The 13,866-nt window shown below is 49.5% G+C and overlaps 2 protein-coding genes across 2 annotated transcripts; one reads left to right on the top strand and one right to left on the bottom strand.

The window, feature by feature from the left end:
• Positions 1 to 11,316: 11,316 nt before the first annotated feature.
• Positions 11,317 to 11,688, top strand: LOC145418967 (histone H2A). The gene has a single exon (XM_080287218.1). It carries the CDS (start codon positions 11,317 to 11,319, stop codon positions 11,686 to 11,688), a length of 372 nt encoding a protein of 123 aa, XP_080143344.1.
• A 1,866-nt stretch (positions 11,689 to 13,554) lies between these two features.
• On the bottom strand, positions 13,555 to 13,866 carry LOC145418997 (histone H4). The gene has a single exon (XM_080287248.1). It carries the CDS (start codon positions 13,864 to 13,866, stop codon positions 13,555 to 13,557), a length of 312 nt encoding a protein of 103 aa, XP_080143374.1.

Genomic DNA, 13,866 nt, shown 5'->3' with positions numbered 1-13,866 from the left:
TCCTAATGGGAATGGGAACGCGATCGGGATCACGCGAATTTAGAAAAAGTTGGCGGGGGTTGGCTGATTTAATACGAAAATATGTTACTGTGCATTTCAAGGGATTCGCTTGAATCCGCCACTTCTGCTCCCATCGTGCAATTCGATCAAGCTCTACGCTCGCTTTGTTCGTAATTCCGTCAACTGTCGTTGATCGTACAAGTTGAGTAATGTCGTCTGCGTACTGAATGGTGAGTGAATCGTCATGTAGTGGGGTGGGGATGTCATTTGTGTAGAGTGTGTAGAGGGTGGGTGCAAGGACGGAGCCCTGAGGTACACCTGCGTGAAGCTGGAAAAAGTCTGAGTAATTATTTTTAAATTTAATGCGCATTGTGCGGTTGTCTAGAAAATTGCAAAGTAGTTTTTTAATGAGTGAAGGAAAGTTGAATTGTTCGCAGATTTTGTACTTCAGGCCTGCGTGCCAAACAGAGTCAAATGCACGTTTTACGTCACGAGTAATAAGGGCTGTCTTGTATGCATTGCGGATGTTTTGGTTGATATGTAAGTAATTGGTGATGATGTTTAGGGCGTCCTGTGTGGATCGTCTAGGTCTGAAACCAAACTGTCTGGGGGAAAGAAGGTTTTCGTCTTCTAAGTATTGCCGTAATCTAATGTTGATGATTCGTTCGAAAGTTTTTCCTAACACTTCTAGTAAACTAATGGGCCTGAAGTTTAAAGGGTCTGTTGTTGTCTTGTCTTTTTTAGGGATTAGAGTAGCTGTCGCGGTCTTAAACGAGTCCGGAAAGTAGCCGGATGCCAAGGCAGCGTTGTATAAGTGTGTAAGTGCATTTATGAATGTGTCTGGGAGGTGTTTGAGTATGTGATGTCCGATGCCTGTGGCACCCGGCGCCTTCTTTGGAGTTCTAGCGAGCATAGACTTGACTTCTTCGACTAGTATGGGAGCAGTGAGGGGTATATGTATGTCTAGATTATTTATGTGTATGTTTGCGTCTGGTGTGATATGTTCGTGGATAGTGTGAAGGTGTTGTTCTATATGTCTTATGTGACGTGTTGCGGCAGGATGAGGAGGGTTAGGGTGGTATACTTGTTGCCATGCGTTTTTAAATGTGTTTGTGATTTCCCTGGGATCTGTGATTTCTCTGTTGTTAGCAATTAATTTTCTTACTGTAGGTAAGTTACAGCCCTTGAGTCGGCGAATGTGTTTCCAGAATTCCCAGGGTTTAGTTTTCCTGTGTTGTTGAGCAGTTTGTATGAGGCGTCGCCAGTGTGCATTGTGGTCGGATTCAAGGCTATTGATTACATGTGTCCGAAGGTGTGATAGGTCGAACCGTACTTGGCCTAAGTTGTTTTTGTTTAGTTCAAACAGACGACGGTAACACACTAGGAGTCGTTGTGTTCGTATGGATGGTATGAATGTGTGTATAGGTATGTGTGTGGTTGTGGGTATGGTAATGTTGGCAGTGTTAAGTATGCAGGTGTGTAGATATTTACATTGTTCTTCTATGTCAGTGTGGTGTTTTCCCTCATAGTCAGTGGTGTATTCTTGTTCTGAAAGGGTTTGTGTAAAGGCATCCCAGTCTGCATGTAGGTAGTCATAGTGTGGTGTACTGGGGATCAGGATCGGGTTGGTGGAGATGGACATTATGATGGGGATGTGATCAGACCCAGACATGGGGCCTGGGGTGATGTGGTGATGAAAAATGTTAAATGATCTGTTGGTGAAGATGAGATCTGGCTTACCTGATCCCCTAGGTGTAAATGTTGTGAGAAAATCAGGTCCTAGGAAATTTAATCTTTTGTGTTGGTATATGTTGAACATTTGTCTTCCATGATTGTTGGTTGTGCTGTGTTGGAATGTCCCGTGTTGTGCATTTAGATCTGAAATGAATAGTGTTGGTGCAGTGTTGTTAAAGAGTCTGTTTATGTCTGTGAAGGGATGCCAGTGTTGGGTCTGGTGTATGTGGTGGAGACTATGAGGGGGCCAAGAGTAGTGTGTGTTTTAACTGCAAGGAAATGTCTGTGTGTCCATGTTGTGATGAAGTCGTGTTTAATTGTGCCTTTAATCATGATAGCAACTCCGTCGTGGGGACCCTCGTCGGTTTGAAGTGTAGTGTAGCCATAGTGTTTGATTTTTCTGGTGTTGTTGGTGCAAGTGCTGTTGAGTAATATTATGTCTGGGTCGTGTTCGTGAATGAGTTGAGTAAGTAGGTGCCTGTTTGCGTAATAGTGTCTAATGTTAAACTGGATGATTTTAAGCATGATGGTGATCGTGTTGAACTGAATCTGAATGGGCTATGTATGTGGTATTTGTGGGTGAGGCAGGGGAGAAGGATGGGGTTCTCTTTTTGGGAGAGGGGGCACTGCGTTTTCTGGAGCGTGATTGATGTGTGTGAACTGAAGGGGGGAGGGAGGAGGGGATTCGGGAGAGTCAGCCGCCTTGCGTTTGCAAGAGACACTGCGATCTCGATCGCAGGTGAGGGGGGTGGTTGGGGTAGGTGGAGGGGGCATGGGGTTAGGTTGGTTAGGGGTTGTGCTGGTGGAGGGAGATGGGGTTGGGGGCTGGGTGGTTTGGTTAGGATGACGTGAATCAGCAGGAGGGGAGGGATGGTGAGGGGGGGAAGATGGGAGTTGTTTTGAGGATGTAGGAGTGGGATGAGGTTTAGGGTGAGTGGGTGTGGTGGGTGGGTTGGAAGTGCAGGGAAATGACGAATGAGAGGTGGAGGGGATGGGAGGGGGTGAGGTAGGAGGGACTGAGGTGTTGCCAGTTTGCTGTGAATGGGGGGTGAAGATGTGGGGCGATTTCTTGGCTGTGTGCCATGAAGGGGGGATGATAATGGTGGACATATTGTTGGCGGCTAGAGCATCATTGATAAGGGATGCAAAGGGCACATCAGAGTACAGAGCTTGGGCTAGGGCGGACATGACAACTGCGGTAACGTTGGGGGGGAAGGGTGAAATGGAAGATGGATTGGGAGGGGTGGTGTTGGGGGGTGTTGGATGAGTGGTGGATGCTTGGGTTGGGGGCTGTGAGTTCTGAGTGGCTTGGGCATATGACATGGTGGATGAAGTTTGTTGGGGTGCTGTGTATGATTGAGGCGTGTTGATATGCTGTGCAGGCTGGCAGTTAGCCCTTAAGTCTTTTAGCAGAGTTTTTCTAATAGGACAGTTTCCGGCGATTGCAATGTGTCCTTCGCCACAATTGATACATTTAGTAGTAGTGCTAGTGCAGTTTGTATGAAAATGACCTTGGGCAGAGCACTTTGAGCATATTTGAGTTTTTTTGCATGATTTAGTTGGATGCCCATATTGGTAACATTTAAAGCATTGAGCAAGATCAAACCACTGTTCGAGTCTAAGGTTGCTGGGTGGGATGATTGTATTGAACGCTTTGACACCGTGTGAATGAAGTTTCTGTACCTCTTGAGGTGAAGCACAGAGAATCTTGATGTTATTTGAATTGTCAAAGCGAACAATGTGGGTGGCGTGAATGTCGTTTTTCAGGGACAGTTCAGTCATGAGGTCATCATCGGTGTGTCTGAGAACATATTTGGTGACATTACGGGCAATTATTGTACAGGCAGCTTTTAGCTCAGGGGTTGAGATCAGTTCATATCCAGCCTGGGAGTATTTGGGCAGGTTACTGGGGGAGAGGTATGAATCTAGATGAGTCTGAGAGGCCAAGGTGATCTTAATGATTTTATCTTTTGCACTAGAAAAAAGGTTAACAAAGGGAGTTTCAGTGATGCAAAAAAAGGTCTGACCAGGGTCTGAAGGCAGGGAGGGGAGGGTACATTTAAACTTAACTGAGAAAGCCATCATTAATCAAGGGGGAGGGAGGGGGAGAGTGTAGCGCATGACGTTAATAAAAGAGGGGGAAGAAACCAATCACCACACTTTTGCACAGATCCCGGGGTGCAATGGGTGTGCAGGATGAGGTGTTGGCGCCGTTACCCTGATCACTAAACTTGTTGTGAGAGCAGGGTGGTTCCAGATTGTTAGGACCGAAGTCCTAACCAATCTATCACCAGCAAGATGGGAAGGAAGTAGGAGAACAAAAGGCCGAGTCTCTCAGGTGCACGGCTATATCTCCTGGACCCCCGACTACTGTTATGGCCGTGGCCCCAACAAGGTAGTGGGGGGGTCCCGGAAGTATCTCCGAATTCACAAAAGAGCAGGGGTTAGTAATAAAAGAGAAATTAGAAGAAGACAGGAAAAGAGGTAGGAGGAATGATGGGTAAATTTTATTATGAGGTGATGAATGGGTGAAGTTATGAAATGAGGTGATAAGTGGGCGGGTAGCACATGCCGACAAAGTCGTTAGCAGCTGATAAGGCAGGGAGTCACAGAGTGAGAGCTGAGCGAGCGAGCGGTCGAGACACGCGTGCTTCTGGCTGGGCGTCGTCACCAAGTGATGGGGGACGCGCTCGCTGAAATCCTTATATGTGATTGCTGCCCGATCGCAGCCCGGCTTCTGCCTCGTTCCCATTCGCGGGTGGGATGGGGCCGGATCGGGAAGACGGGTATTTAAGGGAAGGTCGCGGGCGGGTGACCAGAGTTCTGGCCTAGGAGTCGTTGTGACAACACCTCTTCCCGTGTCTCCCAGATACTGAAACGCGGATAGCTCTTTCCGTAGACTTTCGCAGTCTTTCTATCGTAGCCAGATCAAGCTTTCCTCACCTTAGTGTTGAGTGATCTCGTGTTTTTCTTTTTCTTTTTCTTTTGTTCCGATATCAGCTGCTTTTCCGGCTGCCATCTTAGAGTCCCTGCCGTAGTACGACGCCGAACCCTGAAGGAATACCGTTAGGGTATCTCCATGAGGGGGGGCCTTAGAGGCCTGGTTATAGGAGGCGGCAAGGGTTGGCTCTGTTAGGGCTAGGTTAGGCAAGACCCTCACGGGGCAGTGACGGGGTCTCCTGCGTCGCCCTTTAGAGGGCGGGGAGTTAGGCCCCCCGTTACTGTAGGGAACCGCCGGATTGCAGTTGATAATTTGTTTATTTTCTTGTTTCTCTCGTCGCTCTGTTAAAGTATACACATAGGTTCACGCACATACATTCATGTATATTCGAAATATACATGGGTGTATGAGTATGCACATGTTTGTATACTAGAAATGAGCCATGGATAAACAACTGAATAAATAAATACCTAAGTATATATATATATATATATATATCATAGATACATATATATATAATTTTTTTTTTTTTTTTTTTTTTTTTTTTTTTTGATCACTCTTTCGCCATGAGCTCCGACGTTCAGCGAGCCACACCCACTTCGGAAGCAGAGTCAGCAGAGGCTCCACCCACATCTCCCAGAAAGCGCTCCTCTGCTAAGAAACCAAGACTCACTGGCCCAGAATACGACTGTGACGACTTCTTTTCCTCCACTCCTGCCATGGAAACCGAGGATCTCCCTGCCGACCAACCTGGACCTGATCCAGACCTTACTGACAATGCCGCCTTGCCCTCAGTTCCTAAGCACGCACCCCGATCCGCCGCCACCCTGGCGCCCTCAGACACTGACGACGGTTTCACCCTTGTCACAAAAAGAAGAAGGCAGGAAAAAAGACTCAACCACCTGTCTGATGCCAACACCTCACACCCTGCAACCCACCACCCCCGTACCCACCCACAAGCATCCCACCCCGTTACAGACACTACCAGAGCTCCACCCCAACCACACTCCAAACTCCCAGCATTCCTCATTGCTCCTAACGATGCCTTCCCCACGACCTACGACATAGTCACCGCCATCGAGACTGAGCACCCCACCTCAAATTCAAACTTGAAGCCACTAAAAACCTGAATACCATCATTATTCCCCTTGACGAAGCCACCTTCCATGCCCTTAACGACTTGAACACTGTAGCAGGCAAAACTATCGATCTCAAGAAATTAGACCCAAATCTCGCAACACGCAAATTTGTCGTACAGCGCTATCCCCTAAATTTTCCCCTACAACCCGTCCTCAACCACATCCAGGTGGAGACAGCCCAGCGGTGCGAAGTCAGGGGGGAACCCACCAGACAGGTACTCATCACACTGAGAGGCCCTATCCCACCAAACCTCAATTTAAACTCATGGGGCACTTTCGACCTTCGCCCCTACACCCCAGAACCACTTCGGTGTTTCAACTGCCAAAGGTTTGGACACCACCAAACAAGGTGCACCCGCCCTCCAACATGCGCCATATGCAGCAGGCGCCACCCCACGCAACAGTGCCTCGACAAAATCAAGGCAAAGCAACCCGTCGTAGCCAAGTGCCCAAACTGCCAAGGGAACCACCATGCGTGGAACAAGATCTGCCCTGCCCGGAAAGAACAAGTTCAGAGGGGCATCGACAGGGAGCAACGCTGGGTCCAAGAAAGGGTAATAACATCACCTGCACCACCTGGAAACTTCACATGGGGTCAGCAAACCACCACAGCCCCTCAAGTCCTCACACATGCAGACTTTCCACCCCTACCATCAGACAAGCACATTCCCCCAGAGACCCATCACCGCCGGCTGAGCCCACCAACCCATCAAACTGCAACACCAGCTCTGTCCTCCCAACAGCCACCCATCACACATCCAAAGCTGGACACTGGCACTCAGACCGAATCCGAGGTCTCCACCCAAAACCCCCTCCTGCCCCCACACCGACAACAGACCACATGATAATCACCAAAGACGACCTCCGAGTCCTAGGTCAGCAGTTAGGCGAAGCCATTGCAATCGGGATCGCCCTACAGATAGGCCGCCCCATCAACCCAGAACCAATCCTCCTGATTGCCGACAGAACAGTCAGCGACTGGATGGAAAATCCCCTACCCCACGACACCTCCAGCTCAGATCTACTGTCCACCACCACCCCGACACAGACAACAGAACAACCCACCACGACCCCCACCACTACCGAACATACAACCCCCCACAGCACACTCCGTACACACAAACACAAGCAGCCAGCACCACAACCCTCTACACGTCCAGCCCCCGAAAACCCAAGGAGCCGATCTTCATCCAAAAACAGATCCCGCAAACACGCACACAGTGCCCCCACAGACACAAGCAAACCAACACACACTACGAACAAGTCACCACACAGACAGCGCTCACGATCCCCCATACTGACACCCACAGACACAGAGAAATAACAAGTTCCCTCCCCCCTACTCACAGTCAATCACGCCCCCCCTCCACCTCAAAGCTTCGTATTCTACAGTGGAACATCCTCGGTGCATCAGGCAAGCGCTCCTTGCTGGAAGAAGCAGCACACCAAGACCATATCGACATCTTCCTCCTCCAGGAGACGCTTCTTACCGAACACCGCCCACTACGACTACGAGGCTTTAACACCTTCCTCCTGCCACGAGCCCACGGAGGCCCTCGGGGATGTGCCATCCTGGTGCGCAACCACATCCCCACCTCTGCCATCGACCCCCTTCCAACCTGCGGCGGCTCCATCGAACTCCAGGGAATCACCATCACCCTCGCAAACGGCCATCTCAACATTTACAACATCTACCGTTCCCCCACAGCCGAAGCAAACCTCGGGGAGCTCTTCACGCTCCCCACCACCGAACAGATTTTCATCGGTGGCGACCTAAACGCTCACCACCCCTGTCTCGGCTCAAGCAGAATAGCAAATGCCACCGGACGTCACATCGCTGAGCTGCTGGAAGACATACCTAACATCCACCTCCTCAATAACCCTCAAATTCCAACCCACTTACATGGCGGCAGGCTGGACCTCTCCTTTGTCTCCTCAGATCTTGCCACCCTCACAAAATGGGAGGTACACCCCACCCTCACCTCCGACCACCATGCCATCATATGTACCATTGACGTGGCTGTAATTCCCAAACCCCCCGGGCCCCCACCCAGATGGAACACCAAGCAAGCCAACTGGGCCCTCTTCTCCTCCTCACTAGAGGAACTAACTTCCTATACTCCCCCTCTCGACCTCGATGAACATGCTGCCTGTCTAACAGATGCCTTCCGTGCCGCTGCTGAAACATCCATCCCGAAAACCACTGTCCCTCGAGTCCACCACAAAGACCATTGGTTCTTTTGCGACAGAGTGCGCGAACTCAATCACCGGCTTAACAGGGCAAAAAAGCTGTACAGAGCCCACCCCACACCTGAAGCACTCCAGTACCTGCAAGCAGTCATCAGTCATTCAATAGCAGAGAAAAATGACATAAAGGAGAAGAAGTGGTTGGAGTGGTGCCAGTCGCTCGGGGCTTATTCTAAACTTGGGGACATATGGAAAAAATTACGAGCTGTCTCGAACCCCCGCCCTGCTCGGCCTCCCTCACACCCTGATCCACAAGGCGAAGCCGAAAGGCTGGCTGTAACCTTTGCCCACAGAACCTGTCCCACTCAACTCCCAGAAGGCACTAGACTCCGGCAGGAAGCGTTACACGAGACAAGATCAGAACTCATCCTGGCGAACAAGACCAGCCCAGCTGACACTGACCACCTCTTCACCATTCACGAGCTTAATCAGGCCCTCAAGTCCAGTTCAGACACCGCCCCAGGCCCCGACGGAATTACCTATTCTATGATTGACAATGCTGGACCTACAGCCAAGTCAGCCTTTCTAGACCTTATTAACCACTCGTGGTCTCTGGGCAAGCTCCCCACACAATGGAAACAGGCCATTATACACCCCATCCCAAAACCACACGACCCTACGACTTTCAGGCCCATCTCCCTCCTTAGTTGCCTAAGCAAAACTGCCGAGAGGATGGTCCTAGGGCGACTTGGCTGGCACCTCCCTGCCCCTCACAGCCATATCTTTGCCTATACCAAGGGCAGAGGGACAGCAGAGTGCCTGAGTTCCTTCCTCTCGGAGTTACGCGGTGGCAAAGGACTGGCCGTCTTCATCGATCTAGAAAAGGCTTTCGAGCTGGCATGCCCTGAGGCTATCCTGGCAACCCTGGCAAGCAGGGGTGTTGGGGGCCGCCTCCTTGGCTGGATCGAAAACTTTTTCAACGACCGAGAAGCGGCAGTCCGCTTCCAGGGTCATACATCTTCAGCACACCACCATACAAATGGTACTCCTCAGGGCAGTGTAATCAGCCCCACCCTATTCAACACTCTCGTAGAACGCCTCCTGCAAATCGACCTCGGTCCTGGGACACGGCTGCTATGTTACGCTGATGATATCACACTAGTTATTCACGGCGGCCCCTATCACACCAAAGCTCAAAGAGCCATATCCAAGCTCTATCAGGGATGCGTCGAACTAGGGTTGAAAATCAATGCCACAAAAACAAAAGCCCTACCCATCGGCATCTACCCCCCTAAAGACAAATTATACCTCGGTACAACACCAGTAGAATACGTCACCACCCATCGATACCTGGGGGTGATATTTGACCACAAACTCTCCTTCCAAGCAGAAGTCCAGCTCCTCAGGGAGAGAACCAGGCTGCGCCTCAGTGCTCTTCGAGCCCTAGCAGGAAAGGGAGGGGGTGCCTCCTACAAAGTTCTCCGTCTGTTTTATGTTCAGGCCATCAGGTCCATAGTGGATTACTCTGCCCCAGCCTTACCAACCATTGGCCCTCCATTAATCAAGAAACTGGAAGTAATCCAGAATGAGGCCCTGCGCACCATGACTGGCTCCCCAATGTGGACCCGACTTTGCAATCTCCGTATGGAGTGCAACATTGAATCCCTACACCTCCGCATACAAGCAAAAGTCGCAGGCCTCACCGCCAAACTTGCCTACATCTTATCCCCTCTTCCTCTCCTGCCACGGCTCAGAGCCGCATCCAACCTTCACCCCGAGGTATTATCCAACAACTGGGTACACTCTGCTGCACGTGCCATTCACACCTTTGAACTCAACCCATTCATCACACAAGCCTCCGACACACCCAGCTCGTCCTACCATCCACAACCACCGTGGAACACACCACTGTTAAATCTCCTTCTCTCTCACTCACCAACCAAAGCCCAAACTCCCACCCAACAGCTCCGTCAGGAGGGCCTCCAGCGTATAGCCCTCCTCACTCCACTGAACTCCACCACCTACTACACTGACGGCTCCGTTGCTGCATCGAGAGCCGGTGCTGCCTTCGTCTGCGGAGACAGAACATGCGGCTTTCGCATCACCGACGGAGCCTCCACCCTACAGGCTGAACTGACTGCCATCTCAGCTGCCCTTTCAGATGCCCTTGCCAACGCCCCTGCATCCACAGTCATCATCCACACAGACTCTGCAACTGCTATACACACGCTACGACGATCCCACCATACCGACAACATCCAATTAACCTCTGACATCCTAGCCACCGCCCAAAAAATCCACGACACTGGAGGATCAATCACCATTCACTGGGTCCCCAGCCATGTTGGCATAGCTGGAAATGAAAAAGCGGACAAAATCGCAAAGAGCGCCATTGAACACCCTCACATCGACATCAACATTTCACCTAGCCTAAGCCACATCAAGAGCACCATAAAACAGAAGGCGCTCATTCTCAACCGCGAAGATCACCAAGTACACGTACAACTGGGCTCACCTTCTGCCACGTGGTTTGCCATGGCCACACAATATAAGCCACTTAAAATTACCAAATCCATTGACAACAAAACACTTACGCACCTACACCGTCTTCGCCTGGGATACATGTGCCGGAGTAACCTTATCACCACAGATAACGACCCCACCACTGAATGCTCACACTGCAAAATGATCACGCCCTACCCACTCCTACATTACCTCCTCCGCTGTCCAGCCACTTCCCGCATCAGAACAAGCTCCCGATACCCAAACCCCGACATCCCTCGGTCCCACACTGCAGCAAAACCTGAAAGAACACTTAGAAACACTGCCGCCACAGTTGTTGCCACCTCCCAACTTCCCACTCTTATTGAAGTAGTGCGCAGCACTCCCCCTCCAACTTAATATTTATAAAAAAAAAAAAAAAAAAAAAAAAAAAAAAAAAAAAAAAATAAGACTGAACAATTACTCTCAGCCCATAACCCACCAACTGGGCTAATATATGGCCCGGTCCCCTCTACAGGGGGGGAAAATCTTTGAACGAACGAACGAACGGCGGGTGACCACACACACCACAAAGCCAGTCAGGAGACAGGACGTGTGTGCTGGGCATTCCCCAGGTCCTGTCCTCCCCACTTACTGTTTTTTAATCAGCCCATACACCACTGACCGGGCTAATGTATGGCCCGGCCTGCACTATATGTGCAGGGAAACTTTAAACGAACGAACGAACGAACGGCGGGTGACGCATTAGTCTTCTCCTGAAGGTCTTCCTACTCCTCCAGCGACGACGAAGAAGACGATACTACTACTACTACCATGTCCGGACGTGGCAAGGGAGGCAAGGTGAAGGGAAAGTCCAAGTCCCGATCTAGCAGGGCTGGGCTCCAGTTCCCCGTCGGCAGGATCCACCGTCTCCTTCGTAAAGGCAATTACGCCGAGCGTGTGGGTGCTGGTGCCCCCGTCTACTTGGCTGCAGTCATGGAGTACCTAGCAGCTGAAGTGCTTGAGCTGGCTGGCAACGCAGCCCGTGACAACAAGAAGACTCGTATCATTCCCCGTCACCTGCAGTTGGCTATCCGCAATGACGAGGAGCTCAACAAGCTCCTCTCTGGCGTCACCATCGCCCAGGGAGGTGTCCTGCCTAACATCCAGGCTGTGTTGCTCCCCAAGAAGACGGAGAAGAAGTAAACACTTCCAAGAAATCCTTCTTCTTCTTCACCTCCATCGGCTCCTTTAGGAGCCACATTCATTTCTTGAGAGAGAATAGACTTTGCTCAACATCATCATCATCATCATCATCTTTGTGTATGGATGAATGTGTTGGTAGACTGTAATGTATGTGTCTGTCTGTCTGTATGTATGTGCGTAGAATGTGGTATGTGTTGAATGCTGGCATGTGTCTGTGGCTATATATTTACGTTCGGTTGCATGTAAGAAGCTACTGACATCAGTGAAGGTCGATTAATAATAATAATAATAATAATAATAATAATAATATTCCCACTACTACATAGCGTCTTGTCCCGTTCCCAACTGCACCTACATAATACTGTACTGTATAATTATGCCTCCTAAATAACTGCCTGGCCTGGTGGATGAATGAAGACATAGGTGGTGATGATGGCTGTTCTCCCACCATCGAAGGAATGGACAAAGTCGTTCAGTGACAGAGGATATGGTGATGTATTCCACAGTATATATATAGATATAAGATATATATATATATATATATATATATATATATATATAATAGATATATATATATATATATATATATATATATATATATATATATTATATTATCCCTGTGGTGACGACCATGGTGGATTTAACACCCCCAGATAAGAGGAATAATTAAGAAAATACTATTCATTCATTTCTCTCGTCATTAGGAGTAGTATTACAACAACTAGTTCCTATAAAAAAAAAAAAAAAAACCATCATCATCTATCTATTCATCCATCCATCCATTCATTCATTCATCATCATCATCATCATCATCATCATCATCATCAAGATTAATAATAATAATAATCATCATCATCATCAGCAGCAGCAGCAGCCATCGAACTGCGAGCTCCGGTGTAGGCCTGCTTAGTGAAGCTGTTGGGAGGCGAGTGTCAGCCACCTTGTCGACCACCTCTTCTATATAATGCACTAGCGGTCGTGCAAGTACCAACCGGATCCATTTAAATTTGATTTCAGGCCTCAGTGGTTGTATGGCGGTTGATGCAATGCTTGTACGATGGGTGATTGGTGGGTTTTGGCACTTAGAGAAAACGGCCGTGACAGCGACAAATTCAAGGGATAACTTGTTCATATGCAGACATTCTGTCTGTCTAACACTTAGGCATTCATATCATGCACTGTGTGGGTGGTGCCTCACTGACGTGACTGACTGTGTCTTCTATTCTCTAGGTGCATCCTTCAAGTTTGCTGCTCGTGCATATGAAGGCAGAAATACCTTGGAATAGTGGGATTTGCCTTCACGATTTATGGAGGCGACTCCCGGAGCACAGCAGAGGAGATGCTCTCGCAACAGGATGGAAATTGCCCTGATAGGTATGGAGAAAGCTTTCCTGAAATAGGGGGGGGGGGAGGGGTTAGATGAGAGGGACAGAGAAAGCAATGGCCCAGCACGATAAGTGATAATGTATGTGTATGTATGCATACGTCCATAAAAATTAGAAGATGTAGAAGCCAAATTGACAGTTGCCTAACCCCCCCCCTTTTTTTATAACTGCCAGAGAGAGAGAGAGAGAGAGAGAGAGAGAGGGAGGTTTGGTATGGTTCAGGTAGGTTATGTTAGGTGTGGTAAAGAGTTGGTTGGGTTGCATTACATGTCTTCATTTCCGTTACATTATAAAAAAAAAAAAAAAATTTGGTGCTAGCTAACCAGCTCAACGTCTGCATTTACCTAGACTACTATGCCTTCATTCATTCTCTTTCACAGAAATTAGGTGTGGACCTCTAAAAGAGGTCCGGGGGTTGTTGTTGCTGTGTGCTTTGCCGTGGCCAGGTGGAATAGTGCCATGCAGTTAGGCACGCACCCTCTTAACCGCCGAAGCCGTAAAGGGTGCGCCCTTGTCGCTTCAGGGCGTACACCACGTCCATCGCGGTCACGGTCTTGCGCTTGGCGTGCTCAGTGTAGGTGACAGCATCGCGAATCACGTTCTCGAGGAACACCTTGAGAACACCGCGGGTCTCCTCGTAGATCAGGCCCGAGATACGCTTCACGCCACCACGACGAGCCAGACGACGGATGGCAGGCTTGGTGATGCCCTGGATGTTGTCACGAAGCACCTTGCGGTGTCGCTTGGCGCCTCCCTTGCCCAGACCCTTGCCGCCTTTGCCTCGACCAGTCAT

The sequence above is a fragment of the Coenobita brevimanus genome, chromosome 117 (genome assembly GCF_032717465.1).
Source record: "Coenobita brevimanus isolate Jiangsu-jjx chromosome 117, ASM3271746v2, whole genome shotgun sequence".
NCBI classification, from domain to species: Eukaryota; Metazoa; Arthropoda; class Malacostraca; order Decapoda; family Coenobitidae; genus Coenobita; species Coenobita brevimanus.
This window is presented reverse-complemented; position numbering and strand designations above follow the sequence as displayed.

What these genes read in the sequence shown, in the direction of transcription:
- LOC145418967 (XM_080287218.1), top strand. Translation starts at nt 11,317, where the DNA reads ATGTCCGGACGTGGCAAGGGAGGCAAGGTGAAGGGAAAGTCCAAGTCC.
- LOC145418997 (XM_080287248.1), bottom strand. Translation starts at nt 13,866, where the DNA reads ATGACTGGTCGAGGCAAAGGCGGCAAGGGTCTGGGCAAGGGAGGCGCC.